The 17,612-nt window shown below is 38.4% G+C and overlaps 1 protein-coding gene across 3 annotated transcripts in view; it reads left to right on the top strand.

The window, feature by feature from the left end:
• col15a1b (collagen, type XV, alpha 1b) overlaps positions 1–17,612 on the top strand; it is a 53,302-nt gene that overhangs the window by 7,232 nt on the left and 28,458 nt on the right. Inside the window, exons 1-3 of one of the 3 annotated variants that reach the window (XM_024274162.2) lie at positions 10,096–10,891; positions 16,308–16,495; positions 16,976–17,185. In XM_024274162.2, coding sequence (XP_024129930.1) covers positions 10,507–10,891; positions 16,308–16,495; positions 16,976–17,185 — 783 coding nt within the window. In that variant the 5' untranslated portion in view covers positions 10,096–10,506. Of the gene's footprint in view, positions 1–10,095; positions 10,892–16,307; positions 16,496–16,975; positions 17,186–17,612 lie in introns of those variants that run through there. The other 2 variants (XM_024274163.2, XM_024274164.2) reach the window with 2 other exon arrangements.

Below are 17,612 nucleotides of genomic sequence, written 5' to 3'. Positions count from 1 at the left end.
TTTTTAAACAGGGCAGACACTTTTGGAAGGACATAAAATTGCCTGGGAAAGTTTTGCTTGTGTTACTTCTTTTGGGATAGTTTTATTATGAAAAACATGAGCTTGAAGCTAAGTTTGGCTAAACCAACGTCCTTCATCAGACTATGTTTAAACCAGTCTGGAATTAAAACCACCATGAGATTGTGTGAATTGTGTTTGTGTGTCAACAAACAACCCTAAGCTATGTTTCTATGTAAAAATGAACTTAAAAATAGTCAGCTAACCAGAGGAGAGTCATCATCTAGAACCCTGAGCCAGAGGAAATCATTTATCAGCAACAGTAATGGAATTGTAAAGTCTGAACAAACACGTCTTAGGAAACTGCACGCATTTTTACATTTTGGCAAAGCAGAGACATAATTTAAAGTCCACTTGGAACGCTTTGAAAATAGCTCAAAAGATGATCGGAGTGGGACTGTAACCGGACAGTATGGAGAAATCAGCATATTACCGAGCATGAATGTATCTAATCAAGTAGGTGAATCGTAAATCCCCCATGCAAGGAGAAAGTACTGTCCCACATTTCACCTCTGCAGTTCTGAACAGTGCTGTGTTGTGTGGTGCCACCCTGGTGTGGGTGGTCAATGGATGGGCCTCTGCCAGGGAGGCCTCGGAACAAACATGAGCTAATATTTTCCTGTTCCATTTTTCCAAGCGCTGCCGTTTCTTCCAAACAGCTTCAGAGGATTCAAATCTATGGAGGTAAAAATAATGCAAAATAATTTTTAAAACCAAAAGGTCAAGCGTTTCTCAAAATTGATTGGTAGAGACCTGTTCTAGTTCCCCTTTATATCTAATCAGGACAAGTTTTTTTATTGTTTTATTTGTGTTAGATTTCAAAGGAAGGATGAGCCTCAAACGCAAGACTTGAGAGAAACAGCATCTGAGCAAACACTGCTAAGCACACAAAAGAGACACTCTGACACAGACAGAAATTCATAATTTTTAGGATCTTTTCTTATCTTTCAAATATTTCGTCTTTTTTAATGACAATAAGAAGAGAATCTGAATCGCGCTGTGCCAAAGAAATGCTAGAGTCAAGAGGAGAACAGGGCCGAAAAGATGGGTTGTCAGGAAGCAAAGTGGTATCCAGGGGCGGAGCTACAGAGGGGCAGCTGCCCCCTCAGCAAAAAATTTTGCCCGACAACACGACAAAAGCTGACAACATAACGACAAAAGTTATAACAAAAACTGACAACACGAAGCAGACAACACATCGAGTAAAGTCATGACATGACAAATGCTAAAGCACCTCAACTAAAGCCACACACATGACGACAAAAGCCGAAGCGCAGCGACTAAAGTCATAACAGAACAACTGAAGCCACAACACAATGACAAAAGCTGAAGCACAACTACTAAAGCTGACAACATGAAGCAGACAACATGACAGCAAAAGCACAAAACAACGACAAAAGTTGAAGCACAACGACTAAAGCCACAACACGACGACAAAAGCCACAACACAATGACAAAAGGCACAACACGACGACAAAAGGCACAACACAACGACAAAAGCCAGAGCACAACAACAAAAGCTGACAATATGATGACAAAAGCCGAAGCACAACGACAAAAGCCACAACACAACGACAAAAGGTGACAATATGATGACAAATGCCAAAGCACAACGACTAGACCCAGAACACGACGACAAATACCGGAGCACAGCGACAAAAGCCAACAACACAATGACAAAAGCCACAACACAACGAATAAACCTGAACCACAACGCCTAAACCCACACCACCACGACAAAACCCAAAGCACAAGGACAAAATCTGTATTTTGTCCTTGTGCTTTGGCAATGTGGACTAACTTAATCGATCTGGAACAACAGACCAGTTCAGTCTGAAAACACCCTAACTTAACAGCAAACATAAGTGTGTTTTATTTTTTATCAGTCTGTATGAACAGCGGATGAAAAGCTGACAGAGACTTTTTTTTTTTGATTGAGAACTGGAGGTTAGATAATGCAGTAAATATCAGTGTGTCATGAAAACATCCTACTGCAGATTTCCACATCTGACCTTTGAGGGACTTTGAACAATGCATTCATTTATCTGAAGGCCATCTGTCTGTGTGACGTCTGTGTGCCTTGGAAGACTGTTGTCATCATAACAGTCAGTTTTTTCCTTTTTTGCATAAAAGCTAGTAAATTCTAACATAAATCAAAGAACACATCGGCAAACCATTACCCCAGTTTCACTTTTCCCCAGATGCCCTGCAACATCCTCCAGAATGAAATCTAATGGTTTCCTCAGAGCATGATAACAGCAGGGGTAAAGAAACTCCATTCACTTCAGTGAACCAGAACCATCTGCACTGACCCACAGGGTTATTAGTTCACTGAAAAATGTCTCCTACAGTGACAGAACAATTAGAATCTTTCAGCTCATTATTATGGTTTTACAGCTTTCAATCTGCCCTGTCATTCCCCATCAACAGCAGGATTTGAGGCACATGTTGAACTTCATTCATTTCTTTTTAGATGTTGAGTTGCTCTATTGGAGTTACACTCAGTGCTTGCAGATCATAAAGGGGAAAAGTGTTGTTTAGAAGAACTTTTCCTTCGACTACTTTCATGGTTTTGTCTTTTCAGCTGTGTGTCCAGCTGCTGTTACATTGACCTTGCGACTTTCCATATGCAGCTGCATCACTCACTAGGATCATTTGAACTCCACCATCACTCACTTTAACCACTTTTGTGTGCTGCCATTTACTTAACAGTGTTTTCTTCTTATCACCCCCTTATGAGAACATTTTTATTCATCAATGATATCATAGCTGGATATACTACCCATTTATTTTATTTTTTTGATTAAATCTTTGTTTTTCTTTAACCCCTTAATGCTTGAATTTATTTTCAACCATGAAAAAAAAATTGTTTTGCTTGCAAAATTGAGGTAAGTTTAGAGCATCTGGGGTTAAAATCTTTAGTATTTCTTCTTGTCATTGAAACTGAGAGTGAAAACTTTATATCAACAGTTTTTTTAACCCAATATATTTTATTGGTTCTGCTTTACTTAAAGCATTTTTAGTAGTTTTTTGTGGTTCTGAGTTGTGCTTTGAAGAGGTTGTGAAACATTTTTTTATGTAAGCAAAGAACACTGCTTATCTAATTACCACGTAATAATCATTTGATGGTGAAAATACTTTTTTTTTTTTAAATCAAAGACTTTTTAAAAGTAAATCTCAAAGCTGCTTTCCCAAAACATGAACTTGACTGATTCTTCAAGAAAATCTCATGGAAATAGATGTTTGATTAGATAGATTTCCTTTCATTTAATGCCTCAGATCCTACAAGGGCTCATTTTGCACTCTAAAATTGTGCATGTTAAAACATTTCAAACAATTTTATGAGTTGTTTGCATTGTTTATGTCTAAATATATAGTAATCCAGAAACTGTAGTTAATGGTAATCTTATCCCGTCCACATCTCTGTCACATGGTTTGTTTTGGCTGTGCCAGGTTGAACTCACTGCAGAGGGGATTGATTGGGACTGACTGCTTGTTAACCCCCTCCCAGGTAGGACTGAACCTTTGAATGATGGTATTTTGGCCTCTGAAGGTTTGAGCTTTGATTGTGTGCAAATCTTGAGTTTCTGTGTTGCAGTGTTTGCACTTCCCATTGCACGTCCATCTTCATTAATTCATCTTTTTCAGACATTCTTTTGTTGTGTTAGCCAAACAAATCCCTTTATATTTATGTATATTGTGTATACATTTGTTTAAATGTCTAATTGTTTCTTAAAGTCCCATTCCAATCATCTTTTGATCTATTTTAAGAGTTTCCGGTGTTCAATTAATTATGAGTATTCCTTTTTAGCCAAAATAATAACTATCGTTTTATAGATCATAGATCAGATCGGCATCAATTCACTAAAAATTTGCCTCTAAGTGGGCTGGTTTTGGTGCAGTGTATGCCCGTCCCCACTTCCCGTCACCCATCTGTTTACACTCTCTCCCACTAGCTTACAGCCTCTCACACCCCCAGCCTAACATTACGTTTACATTGCATTTCAAACATTTTTTTTTTATGTGTGTGCTCCTGATTCACAGCAGTTTGAATAAAGAAATACTCAGAAATGCAGTTTTACGCTGAACGTTTGTCCTCTAAAAATGTTTTAAACACAAAAATGTGTTAAAAACATTAAAAACACAATTTTGATCAGAGTGGGTGTTGTGCTAAGCTAGACATAACAGCACTACTATTTAATGTCAGTTATTTTCTGATATGTGTCATGGACCCCAAAAATGTTGTCCAGAATTTCCTGACTGAAAACACTCAAGAAATAGGAAATGAAAACACAATGTGGGAGGAGGGGGAAAGAAGGGAAGAGGAGATGGAGGAGAACCAAATAGCTTGACTGACTGGTGGCAGCTTTGTGTTTTTGTTTGTGGTTTACTCTTGTCTGAGAGCAGGATTGTTTAGTTAAGCCTTGCATGCTGCTCGCACAAACATAGAAGGTGTTCTGTAACAAACAATCAACCTCGAACTGGACCACAATATATGAAAGGAAACTAGGTAAATACAAGAATGCTTTTTTTTATTTCTTCTCATATTTTATCATCTACAGAACTAAGAATGTCACAGACGGAAGCAGAAATTATACAAATACAATAAACTGTACTACACATAGGCTATCTTCAAATACAAAAAAATCCCAATACAAAAAAAGTTTGACAATATAATTTTACAAAGTCAACCCAACATAAGACAATGAAATGAAATAAGAAAAGAAAATAAATAAATACAACATTACAAATAAAAATTAAGATAGGGGTCTGTTAACTAGAAATAATAAAATAAAAGCTTTTAGTAGTCTATTTGTTCTGTATATTTTGTCATTGATTATTTTTTTTAATTTTCAAACGTTTCTGCTCTGCTTTCCATGGGGATTCTATGCAAACGCGCGTAGCAGAATATCGGACTTCTATCGCGTTTGCATAGACTGGAATGCGCGCCGACACAGCTGGTGTGCGAACCTTAAGAATCACAGACACGCGCACGCAGGTGCAGCCTCAAGCTCAGGATCACGTTTGACAGCCGGGTGCAGCGGATCGCCGCGCGGGGCGGGCTACAGGTTTGAGGCTCGGAGCTTGTGGAGTTCTGGTTAGGAACAGTCAGCACATCAAAAACGTATTCCTCGACATCATATCTGTCTCTCATTCATTCTAAGAGAGACATCCACAGACGGAGCTGGTAGCCCCTTCGACACGCGGCGTGGCGACAGAAACACCTTTTTTGACGAGCCGCGAGCAGCAAATTCCCCACGCGGGGCACGCGAATATATCACACAAATCGCGTTTGGTGCTTCATGGCTCCTCCTCCGCCCAGCTGATTGGAGGAAGGAATGAATGATAGACAGAGGTACTGGACAGACCGCCGATGTCCCGCCTCCAGAGCCATATACCTCACTGTGATTGGTTCGTTCAGCTCTGCACACAGCAGCTGTCATTCATTTCAGCCTTGCTGGCCGCACTAACAGTAATCTTTCATATGAAGACGGGGGCCGCAAATCAGACCCCTGATCTAGACTATTAAAAAAAAAAAAACACTGATTTGTATTTTTGTTATTGTTCGGTCATGATAAAAATAAATGTAATACTGTTTTTGACATATGGAAAGCATAAACATAAAGAGAAGTTTTGTCAAAATATAAAAGAAACCCTGTGTCACATAGGATCATCTCAATGCAGCAAATTAGCTATATGTCAGTGGTGATTAAACAACAGCTTATTTTACTATTTGTGGGGAATCTCTGCTAGAATTTCATGAAGGTAAACAACACAAAAGTAAATCAGAGGTAACTAGGTGGTTACTGTATTTTCAAACCGAAAGTTGCACTTAAAATCATTGAATTTGTTCAAAATTAGAAAAACCACCTTGTAATCTGGTACGCCTTAAGTATGAATTCCATGAATTCCAGTTCAGGCCTCAAACTTATTTTCTGCGGTAAACGAAGCTCAAAAATCTGTCATTGTGTTGGTATGAGTTTGGTAAATCACAAAGGATTGATAGTTTGTTGGAGAAGAACAGCTACAATAGTCAGGTGCCTGGCAGAGAGATTAATACTGTCCTTCAACTGTTACTTTTTCTTTATTCAGAGAGCCACATTGGATGAATAATGTTCATATACATTTTTTTTATCACAAATTTATCAGAAATGTAAGAAATGGCACACCAACGGAAAAAGAGTATCTGCTTTTGGTCACAGCTTTCATGTTTGACCACCAGATGGCGCCAGAGCTCAGATAATCAACTGTTGTGTGGCTTTTTTTTTTTCTTTACTGATGAAATGCACTGGTCTGGTTCTGTTACAACTGCTGACCAGTTAGAACGATGTACACATGATGTGTGCCTTTTTTTTAATATTTCAAAGCAGCTTAAAATAGAAAAGTCATACTGGAAACACAATCCACACAAAAATGCACTTTGGGAGAAAAAAGCATCAACACATCTAAAGTTCAGCACATATTTTAGACATTTTTCATGTCGTCACCTCTTGATCTTGTGATTTTCCCACATACAGTTTAATGATTGTTTATTTTAGCGTGTTCAGTGGGATTGGCTGTGACAGTAAACCCATTAGAGCTTCTTGTTTGGGGGTTTCAAGGTAAGGCAGGAAGAGAAGCAGAGGTGAAAGGTGAAGGGGTAACTCCTTCTGGAATCTAGAGGCTCTAATGGGGCCAGTAAGTGTGGGAAAAAAAATTCTGAAGATACTCCTAAATACGAGCATGGATGTCTGTAATTTTAGCCAAGGAATGTTGTAACCTTATTTTTTTCATTAACTTATTGTAATAACGAGAATAAAGGGGTTACTTACTCTTGATCATTTGCTTTAGTTAATTATGCAGATTTATAATGATTTAATTAGTTTTACAACTTGTGAAGATAACAAAATATTGGCTACTGTACAGTATATAACAACCACTTTATCATGGAAATGTTTTTTTTAAAAAAGCTAAAGAAGGTTTTTTTTATACTCAATAATTTCGCAACTAACTTAGAATTTTTTTTTTTCAGTGTTACTGAAGGTCCAATCTTCTCAGTCCTGTTTATTTTTTTCCATTCTGTCATTTTAGTTCAGCATTGGACTTAAAAAACCACAATAGTGCAAAAAAAAAAAACAAGATCGAAGAGTGCATTTGCAGTTTTTGCACTTGTTTGTAGAGCAGAGGAAAAACAAATAACATCTTTGATATTGTACAGATGTATATGGGTATTTTTTTCATTAAAAGTGACTTTTTTCTGGTTATTTAAATGTTTTTAAAGAATTTTTCGCAAAAATATGATTTTGTAATAATTAAAAGAAAAGGGGGTTTGCGTTGAGTCCAATAACTCAATAAGAGAACTGGACCGAGTAAGTATGAAGTCAGTTCAGTCGCCATATGTACGACTGTCACCATGTTTGAATGAGACGTTATCATGTCCATGTCAGTCTAAGTCTAGAATGGCGATCCTGACAAATGTAATAACTGAGTAATAGCTGTTTGTTTCTTAATAGGAATCTATGGGATTTTAGCTTTTCTGGACCAGCAGGTACTTCCTGTTTGGAAGTGAATAAGGGTTGTAGGGAAAAACTGATTCTGCGATATATCGTAATAATCACCAGCCGGGACAGACAGTTCATAGAAATAAATAACCATGAAAAATATCTATATTTGGCTGACTGATCATTTGCAGCAAACTGTTCTTTATTCACCTCCAACGGAAAAGACGGCAGCACCAACGAGCTAACCGGTCCAAACAACCCAATTACACAAATCCAGCAGCCCTTTTCCTGGACCCCATCAAACATTCAGACAAATACAAAACAACACAACAGACATCTCTTTGTAATCAGCAACTCGGGGCCCCCTCTCTTCTGTCCTTGTGTCCATGATTAGTGAGGTGCAGCACAGAGACAGTTTGCTCATCATCAATTCTGCCCTTCAGCATTTCAAAATAAAGCAGAAAATACATTCTAAAGGAAACCAATAATTATTCCTAAAAATAAGTATTTTCATTAGAAAGTTTGAACTTAAAACCCAGTTGTATTTGTTTTAATTTGTTGCTTTGGTCTCCTTACATAGATTCTAGAAAGGGAAAGATTTAGTTGTTTGAACACAGTGGTCCAAACTTTATTGTTGTTTTTTTGTTCAGGTCCAAAAGGTCTGAACAAAAAGCCATGGTCATCCACTATGAAAGTTTTTAAGAAAAAACAAAAAAAAATCATAATTTTGGCATAGCTTTTAAGTTGCTCTTTTACATCTCTCTTTTGTATTTTTTATTTTATGGACTTTGTTTCATTGTATACTTTGTGTTTGGAGGGGGGTAGTATAAGCCTACTATTTTTTACCCCAAAAAATTTTTATTTTAATTTATTTTTTATGTAAAGCACTTTTGTAGCATGAAGTGCTCTATAAATTAAGTTGATTAGAATTTAGATTACTTCATCATAGCAGAAATTGTACAAAACCATTTCCAAATGACAGCTATTCTGACTATAACAAAAAAATGTAACTTGTGACATCATTAAGTCCTGAACTTAAGCTCATTTGTGGATCAGTTTTGGGCAAATTTGTCTTGTACGCAAGATTTAAAACTTTTTATACCTAAGAGTGCAACATCAGAGAGTAAACTAGGACTGCTTTTCATCCCAGCGTTGTAGCAAAAATGGAAAACTTTTATATTCTGGAGAAAAGTCGTTGCTTCAAGAAATATTTTTATTTATCCTTTTTATGTCCTTTGCCTGACATTTGTTGCAAAGGTTTAATGTCACAGAACAGGCAAACGGCTGGTTCCAGTTGCAGCTGGTTTATTAACACAACTTAAAAAAAAGAAAATCTAAATCAGGGTCAGGCAGGCAGAAGTCAGCAATGACAACTGGAGAATCAGACAGGAAACTGAGGAAGTCAGGATCCAGGCGAGACTCAAGGCAGGAAAACAAAGACAAAACCAGATCAAGAACTCAGAGGTCCAGGTCCAGGTCCAGGTCCAGGTCCAGGTCCAGGTCCAGGTCCAGGTCCAGGTCCAGGTCCAGGTCCAGGTCCAGGTGAACCACTCTGTAAAGTAAGCAGAGCAGCACAAACAATACTTCACACAGAGTCCAGCTCTGAGCAGTGCTTAAGTGTCCTGTGGGTGATTGGCAAATGAGAGTCAGCTGAGAGTCATTTGAGGAGTGTGCACCGGGGCTGCTGGGAGATGTAGTGTAATGAGATTCAGGGCTCTGGAGACGGCTCCCACTGGTGACCAGAGAGAGAGACAGAGCTCAGACTCCAGACATTTAACCCCTCAGTATCTGGCTTTAATTTCAGAATGAAAAATTCCACATTTATATTTTTGCTTATTAGTAGATGCTAAATTAAAGTATCCATATTTGCATCAATAGGCATCAAGTGGTTGACAACATAAAATGAAGTCTACTTTTGATCTACAAAATGTTATAAAACAGTTCAGACAAAGCTTATTTCAGTGGTAGTTTATAATTTGCAACTTATGAATAATTTTTAAAAATGGTTCATCCCATTTCTGTTCATCTGAACATGTGGTCATCTTTTACCAAAAAGTTTATTTTCATATATAGCAATTAGGGAGCAATTATGGATATGTTTAACTATCAGAACAAAAAAGGCATTCGTTTTTGTTTTATTTTATCATTATTTCCAGATGTGGTTGCAGTAATTTTTTAACTCCATTGTGTTCACCACGAAAGCTCTCTGAATATTATTATGCATAAATCGCAAGTCCCCTGTTCTGATCAAATCATTGAAAAAATGAAAAATTGACATTTAATACTGTATTTTTGTTCTCGTAAATCCTGAAATGTAACTAATTAATTAAAGCACACAAGTCATTGTTATTAAAAAAAAGATGTATTAAAGGATTGCAATCAGAAACCCTGATTCTATGATAGTTCTCAATATTTGAGACAAATGTTTTTTTGTTTTTCTTCACATTTTTAATGAATAATATCTGATAATAATAAGCAGATTGGGGTTGAAGGTGGTGACAGAATTATTGTTTAAACCAGAGGGCCTCCTTTTCTAAAAAAATGTGACTGTAAATGTGGGAAAATGAAGATGTGGATGTATTCAGTGTCCCGGTCAGACTGCTGAGCTGCAGCAGAACTCCCTCTAGGAGGAGACAGAGCGATTAGGCTGATTCCACGGGGAAAGAGGTGGTTAAAGGTGAGGGGGGTGGAGACCTGAGGGAATTACAGACTGAGTAGTGGACTGCAAAAAAAGGGAGGTGATTATTCCTAAGAGGGAAAGAAGAGAACAGAGAGGAGAAGAAAGAAGACAGAGATAGTGACAACCCTAATTGTTGCCTTTAGGACACTTTGCCTCTACTTTTGCGATTATTAGGACTCTACGTGTGCAAGTAAGCCACAGATGGAAAGGAGCACCTGCTTTGGATATACGCTTGCACGCTCGTTTCACATCTGAGCAGCTTGCAGCCTTGGCCATCACAGACAGAGAATGGGATTTTTTTACGTCTCTCTGTCCCTTCTCTTTCTCACACACTCTCCTGCGGGAGCCCAGTGGTGGAGTTTGCTCTGGGCGAACCCCAAAACCACCACAGTTCCTCCTGCTGCCGTCACCTTGAAGTCCATCACCTCTCCGGAGCTTTCTGGTACCCAGACTGCAGCATCAGAGCGACTGAGAAAAGAGAACAAGGAGGCAGAGGGAGTGGCGGCAGACACTCAGGTGAAAGTGTCCGTGCTGGATGCTGTTGCCCGCAGCTCGGAGGGGTTAGTCTCTGGTGACAAAAGTGCTCAGCTCCGGATGCTACATGTGGAAGATGTTCCAGGGGGAGGCAGCAAACCCAGGCACTACACTAAACCACTGAAATACTGGAAGGGTGGTGAGTGACGCAGATGCAAAATCTTCAAATATTCTCCAAAATGTGATTGATTTGATGATTGGATGAAATCATCAAAATCCATTATAGACTTTTGAGCCATTTAGAGTTCATTTCTTGAGCCAATCAATGGCATCCATTAAGAAATATGCATTATATGATTCAGATTTTATAATAATAAGTTGCTGGCAACATAAGCAACCAAAATATTTGCATGTAAACAGTCATTTTTGAGCATAATTGTGAAATATTCCTTATTGATGTAATGACAATATTAATTATTAAGGGGCATTAATATAATTCGATATGAGTTAACTAAAATTTGTCTTGCAAAAATAGTCTAAAAAGTGGCAATCTAGAATTTATGATAATCCTTTTAAAACTTTTTCTTTCACAGAACCATTTGGATGAATGAGTAGATATTAAAAGATTGTTATGTAATAGTTTGTTTTTCTGTCAAATGCTCTAAAAGAGCAGACAGGATGGAAAATTGTTTCACTTAAAAAGCATGACTGCATAAAAGTAACGTTTTAAAGACAGAAGTAAGGAAACAAAACACAAAAGTAGATTCATTTTAGAAGTTCTGGTGAAATTCGGTTACTGCTTTCAACAACAATGGACTATGGTACAATTATGACGCAACTATCAATTATCTTTGTTGCATCAATTAATGTTAACAAAGGCACAATCACAGACGACAACAAAAATGGTTGGAGGAAAAGTGGATTAAGACCACGTGATTTATAACAAAGTGACCCAAGCAGGAGTTCAGAATTTAGACAGGACATGAAATTTAAAGGAAGTCCAGGAGTACTGTGTGGCTGCTTCAGTGCAGTTGCTGAGATCTTTCAAAATTTGAAAACTGAAATTTGGTGCCCAACAATGACACTTCCAACCTATAGAGCTTCAATACAAAAAGGGGCTCAGAAGCTAAAAGCTAATTGGTGGCCATTTCTTCTTGGGGAAAATGAGAAGTACAAAAATAATAAGTGTTTAAATTAATTGTTTCAAGCACAAGTGACTATGAACAGAAATGTGTCCAGCAAAATTGCTGTTTTGTGCTTTTCCACTTGTCTTTATTGTGTTCAATTGTGTTTCTTTAGAAAATGGTGATTTTCCTGGCACGTCCAGCGTTAAAAAAACGGAACTTTGGTGAGATTGAAGTGTCGCGCCAAGCAATCAGGAACTCAGCTTTGGGCAGGTGACGTGTTTAGTGACCCCATTCATAGAGTTAAGTCCAAATCCAATATGGGGATCAACAGGAGTGTTCTTGTCCTGAACTGCCATTCATTCATTTTTCTAACCCGCTTTGTCCCTTTCGGGGTCATTGGGTTGCCAGATCCTGTCCCGGCTACTGTTGGGCGAAGGTGGGGTACACCTTGGAAAGGTCGCCAGACTGTCGCAGGACCTGTGGAACTAGAGCAATTGGGCCCACTATGCTGGTCCCCGGTAGGCCGCCTGGTGGACAGGCAGAAGCCACATCTGTTCGAACTTCCTGAACTTTGATAATTTTCTTGTTTTTTTTTATTGAGACAATGAAAAAAAGATCCTCTACTTTTATTTGTAATTTTTACCCTCTTGGACTAATGCGGGACAGCAAGTCTTCAAACTGGGTTAAAGAGACAAAGAATGTGGATGTTGGCGGTCATTTAGGTCCCGCAGCAGGAATGAAGTTCACCGTACTAGGAGAGTGAATGATCTCATGAACCTAGACATGGAGGCCTGAAAACAGATACCTTTGCTCTTTAAGATAAACCCGATCTCTGAACAATCTTTGTGTCTTCCATGCATTATAAATGAGATAAACACAGAAACCGCTCCATGTAGCAACCAGGCTTAAAACATTTGGCGGAAGCTCCTCCAACACGCATCTGTGGGGTCAAACTTACGGAAACATTTTTGGAAAGGTGATGAGTAACACATTTGATGCACATCATAATACAGGTATCCAACGTGAATTTGACGTGTAAATCACATCTGGTGTGAACACAGCTTAAGCCATGTTAGACATGTTAACCATGTTAGAAGCATTTGCTAAATTAGAGGCATTAGCCACATTACAAGCATTACCCATGTTGGAAACGATAGCCATATTAAAAAACGATAGCCACATTGGTAGCGTTAGCCATGTTGGAAACGGTAGTCACATTAGAAACAATAGCCTCATTAGAAGTGTTAGCCATGTTGGAAACGATAGCCACATTAGAAACAATAGCCTCATTAGAAGTGTTAGCCATGTTGGAAACGATAGCCACATTAGAAGCATTAGCAGTGTTGGAAATTATAGCCACGTTGGAAACGTTAACCGTGTTTGACACGATAGCCAAACTAGAAGCGTTAGCTATGTGGAAAACAATAGCCCCATTATAAGTATTAGTTATATTAGACATGATAGCCACATTAGAAGCGTTAGCCATGTTGGAAATGATAGTCACATTAGAAGCGTTAGCCATGTTGGAAATGATAGCCACATCAGAAGCGTTAGCCATGTTGAAAACAGTAGCCACATTAGAAGCGTTAGCCATGTTGGAAATGATAGTCACATTAGAAGCGTTAGCCATGTTGGAAATGATAGCCACATTAGAAGCGTTAGCCATGTTGGAAATGACAGCCACATTAGAAACATTAGCTGTGTTGGAAACAATAGCCACATTAGAAACGTTTGCCGTGTTAGAAACAATAACCACATCAGAACCGTTGGCCATGTTAAATTCAATAAGCACATTAGAAGCATTAGCCATGTTAGACATGAAAGGCACATTGGAAGCATTAGCCATGCTGGAAACAAAAGCCACAGTAGAACCATTAGCAGTTTTAGACATGATAGAAGTGTTAGCAATGTTAAAAACAATAGCCACAGAAGAACCGTTAGCCATGTTAGACATGGTCGCCACATTAAAACCGTTACAGCCATTCTAGAAATTTTAACCCCGATAGAGGCTGATTCCAGTAAAACAAATGCTAATGTAATTACGCTAACTCCCCCCAACTTTGTTGGTAACATGTAAAAATATAAAAACACAGTCCGACACAATAACAGCCAAGTAGGCACAACCACAATTAATCCTAATGTACGGCGCTCCAGAAGACGCTCCATCATTCATTCATTCATTCATCTTCCTGACCGCTTCTTCCCTTTCGGGGTGGCGGGGGTGCCGGAGCCTAACCCGGCTGCTGATGGGCGAAGGCGGGGTTCACCCTGGACAGGTCGCCAGTCTGTCACAGGACGCTCCATCATTTTTTATGTTTATTTCTTTAAAATTAAGACTTTTAAGTGCACATTTTAGCGCAGAGAATACTAAATTGTTGGGGGCTTTCCTGAAAAAGGAGGTTCTTTCTTTTTAAAAAGGAAGTTAAAAGCTGTATGATTCTGCTAATTTCAGGAGGGCTGGATCAAAATTAAAGTGGTTTGATTCAAAAAATTTGTATTTGTTTGTTTTTTTGCCTTACATGTTTTTAACAAGAAAGTGTCTGTTGATTTGAACTGATCATTTACACCAGCGGTGTCAAACTCAATTGCACAGGGGCCAAATTCCAAAACATAACTTTGGATAAACAGGATAAGCATTTATAGAACACACTAAAACAAGAATTTTAAAACTTTAAAAATGTAACTTTTCAACATAACTATAAATAAAAACAGGCAGGAACATTATTCCAGAAAGGTCAGCTTAAATTTTCTTAAACCTTAAATAACTTTAAGTATATATATATATATATATATATATATATATATATATATATATATATATATATATATATAATTGGTAGTGATTTTTTATTGTGTAGAAATGAAGTCAAACTTCTGCAGAAGCAGTTTTTGACTCGTTGGTTTTGACTTTGGTTTTCCTGGAGAACCTCTGACCGACCACCTTCTCCCAGTCATTACAGACGACTGCACATCTGAACTGGAGGTGTATGCACTTTGCTTTGTTTGTGTTTGTGCATGCATCCTTCATTCCTTGAACCTCCTAGCTGCCTCTTCAACCCAAAATGTGTAAATCTGCAAAAAGTCCACCGTGTGGCCGAAGCGGCTCAGAGGAGCACACCCACACAAACACGCAATCCTGTAATCAAGAATGTTTCCAGTTGGACAACCTGATGAATTAGAGACCCCCAAATGTTAGCCTGTCTAAGCTGGTCTGGGCTTTGTGTGTTCAAGTGGGAGAGATGATCGTTTGATGTCTGACAGAGTCATAGGTAGCAGAGGCCAGCATGGCTGGAATGCAACAAGTTGGGCACAATGACTGAAAGGCTCCATAGCTGAGAATCAGGAGAACTTAAGCCATCTCTTCACACACCTACTTCCTTCATACTCTAATTGCCAGTAATTGTGTGAGGGTTTCTGTTTCGGAGGATTATGTCTTTGTGAGAAAGAGCAGCGGGGCGAAGGTGGAGTCCACATCCAATCCAGTCAAATTAAAGCCCTGTCAGGATGAGTCGCATGAACCTCTCCATCTTTACTCTAATGGGCTGAATTAGCATCACATGGGCAACAGAAGAGGGGGAAGGCCAAAACCGATCTGTGTTATTGGTGTTTTTTGACATGATTTTATTTAATAAACTTGATAAAAGTTTTTATTTTCTGATCTGACGTGGAAGAAACTGAAGGTGAAGCATCAGTACGACATGCTTTGGAAAGGTGGCAAAAAGAGACCTGCAGAGTAGAAGTTTATCACAAATGAAAGGATCTTAAATACATATTTCAACAATTTTATTTGTTTGATGTTTCTTTCAGAACCTGCAATGTTAAATCTTTGTCAATGATGATACTAACATAGTACTGACTCAAGAATTAGAGGGCTGGGTTCTGGCAGTTCCCCCATAGATCGGCCCCCATATTCAGATGGCATAACTCCTTCCTATACCAGACATGCATGGTCTGTTGCAGGGGTCTGAAACCTTTAATTCAGAAAGAGTCATTTGGTCCAGTTTCTCATGGACCGAAACCCAGTGAGAGCTGCAAAGTTTCACCTCACTTCATTTATGTTTTCGTGGCCATTTGACCAATCATTTACAAAATATAGCTCTGAACTGTTCTCTTCAGTTGAGTTTTTCTAAATGTAACAAATTTAACTTCTTTCACTTTTGGCAATAGTGCATTCAAGTTCCTTTCAAAATAAAATGCATCCTGTGTTTAACCAGATATTTCAGCTGCAGCAGATTTACTTTAAAAATGGAGGAAACTAGAGATTTTCTGTTATTGACGTTTGTGTTCCTTCATTCTTCTTCTTCTTCTACTAGTGAATAAAAACTTGACAAAAAATCACGTAGAATCCAAAATATTTTAAAATATAAGATAATATTGATCTGATTTTAAACCACTCTGACAGTAGATTAAACCTTTTACCATCATTATATTCAGTTCCTCAGCACTGTCATTCAACATTGATCCTGTCTCCTTTCCTTTGCATGTCAGAGCGAGGATCCAGGAACTTCCTGGACCTGACGGAGTTGGTTGGTGTCCCACTCCCTCCCTCGGTCTCCTTCACCACCGGCCACGAGGGTTTTCCCGCATACAACTTCGGACCCGAAGCCAACATCGGCCGACTGGCTCAAACCTTTGTGCCCGAGCCATTCTACAGAGACTTTGCTATCATAGTGACGGTGGGCAGCTGAACCCTGTGACCTCCTAAGCCGTTTTCACGCTGTTATGAAGCTCTTCAAAAGGGTCACTACCGATTACCAAGACTTCCTGACTTTAAATCCCAAACCATAGAGAGAATATTTTAGAAATTGTAAATTTGTAGCAGGATTTTGACTTGTTTGCTGTTGTGTACAGCAATAGTAAAGTTGTGAATCAGTAAATCCTTTGTTGTTTCCAATGAGATACATTGCTAAATATTGCAATATATTGATTTATAACACATTGGTTGTTGCTTTTAGCAATGCATGTGTAAACATCGGTCTCTAGGGTACAAATGACAGTTTTCAGCTTTTGACTTTGCTGATGTCATATGACTATTTTTTTAAAATTGTTTTTCTTTTTCATGAGTAACTCTTTAAAAAAGTAAAATATTTTCTATTATGATGGCAAAAATACATTGAGAATCTAAATATACAGCCTTTACTTTTCTATTATTCTAGGTGCGTCCAGCCAGCAAGAGAGGAGGTGTGCTGTTTGCCATCACGGATGCAGGTCAGAAAGTGGTGGAGCTGGGTTTGGAGCTCACTCCGGTTCATCGGGGCCTCCAGAGCATCCTGCTGTACTACACCGACAAGGAGGGCTCCTCCCACAGTCACAAAGCTGCTGCCTTCAGTGTCCCAGACATGACCGACCAGTGGACACGCTTCACAGTGAGACTTTAGCATATTTTCTGTTTTTGTGTCAAAAGGTAGAACGATACAAACCTGGAATTTCCAGAGAGGAAAGTGTTGTCTTTTAGTTAAAGTTTTTGCTGAGAAATCTAAGAAAATGAAAGTTATCAATCACTAAAGCTAAGTTAAGTTGAATGTTTTACCAGATTTTTTTCACAAAAGCAAACAGGCAAAACTAGTTAAAATAAATACTCAGCTCTTATTATTTGTCAACCCAATCTAGTTTAGACTGGTAGAATTTTTTTTAAGGAAGTTCATCAAAATCTGCAACCTACATTTCTTCACATTTCACAGGGAGAGGAAGCATATTTTGGACTTTTAAAACATCTTAGTTCAATCAAGCTGTAACAACAGATAAACTTCATGACACAGCAAAGATAGACCCCTTAAAAACAAGTCAAAAATT

Source organism: Oryzias melastigma, linkage group LG17 (assembly GCF_002922805.2).
Source record: "Oryzias melastigma strain HK-1 linkage group LG17, ASM292280v2, whole genome shotgun sequence".
Lineage (NCBI taxonomy): Eukaryota > Metazoa > Chordata > Actinopteri > Beloniformes > Adrianichthyidae > Oryzias > Oryzias melastigma.
The sequence above is the reverse complement of the archived record's forward strand: the minus strand, read 5'-3'. Positions and strand labels throughout refer to the sequence as shown.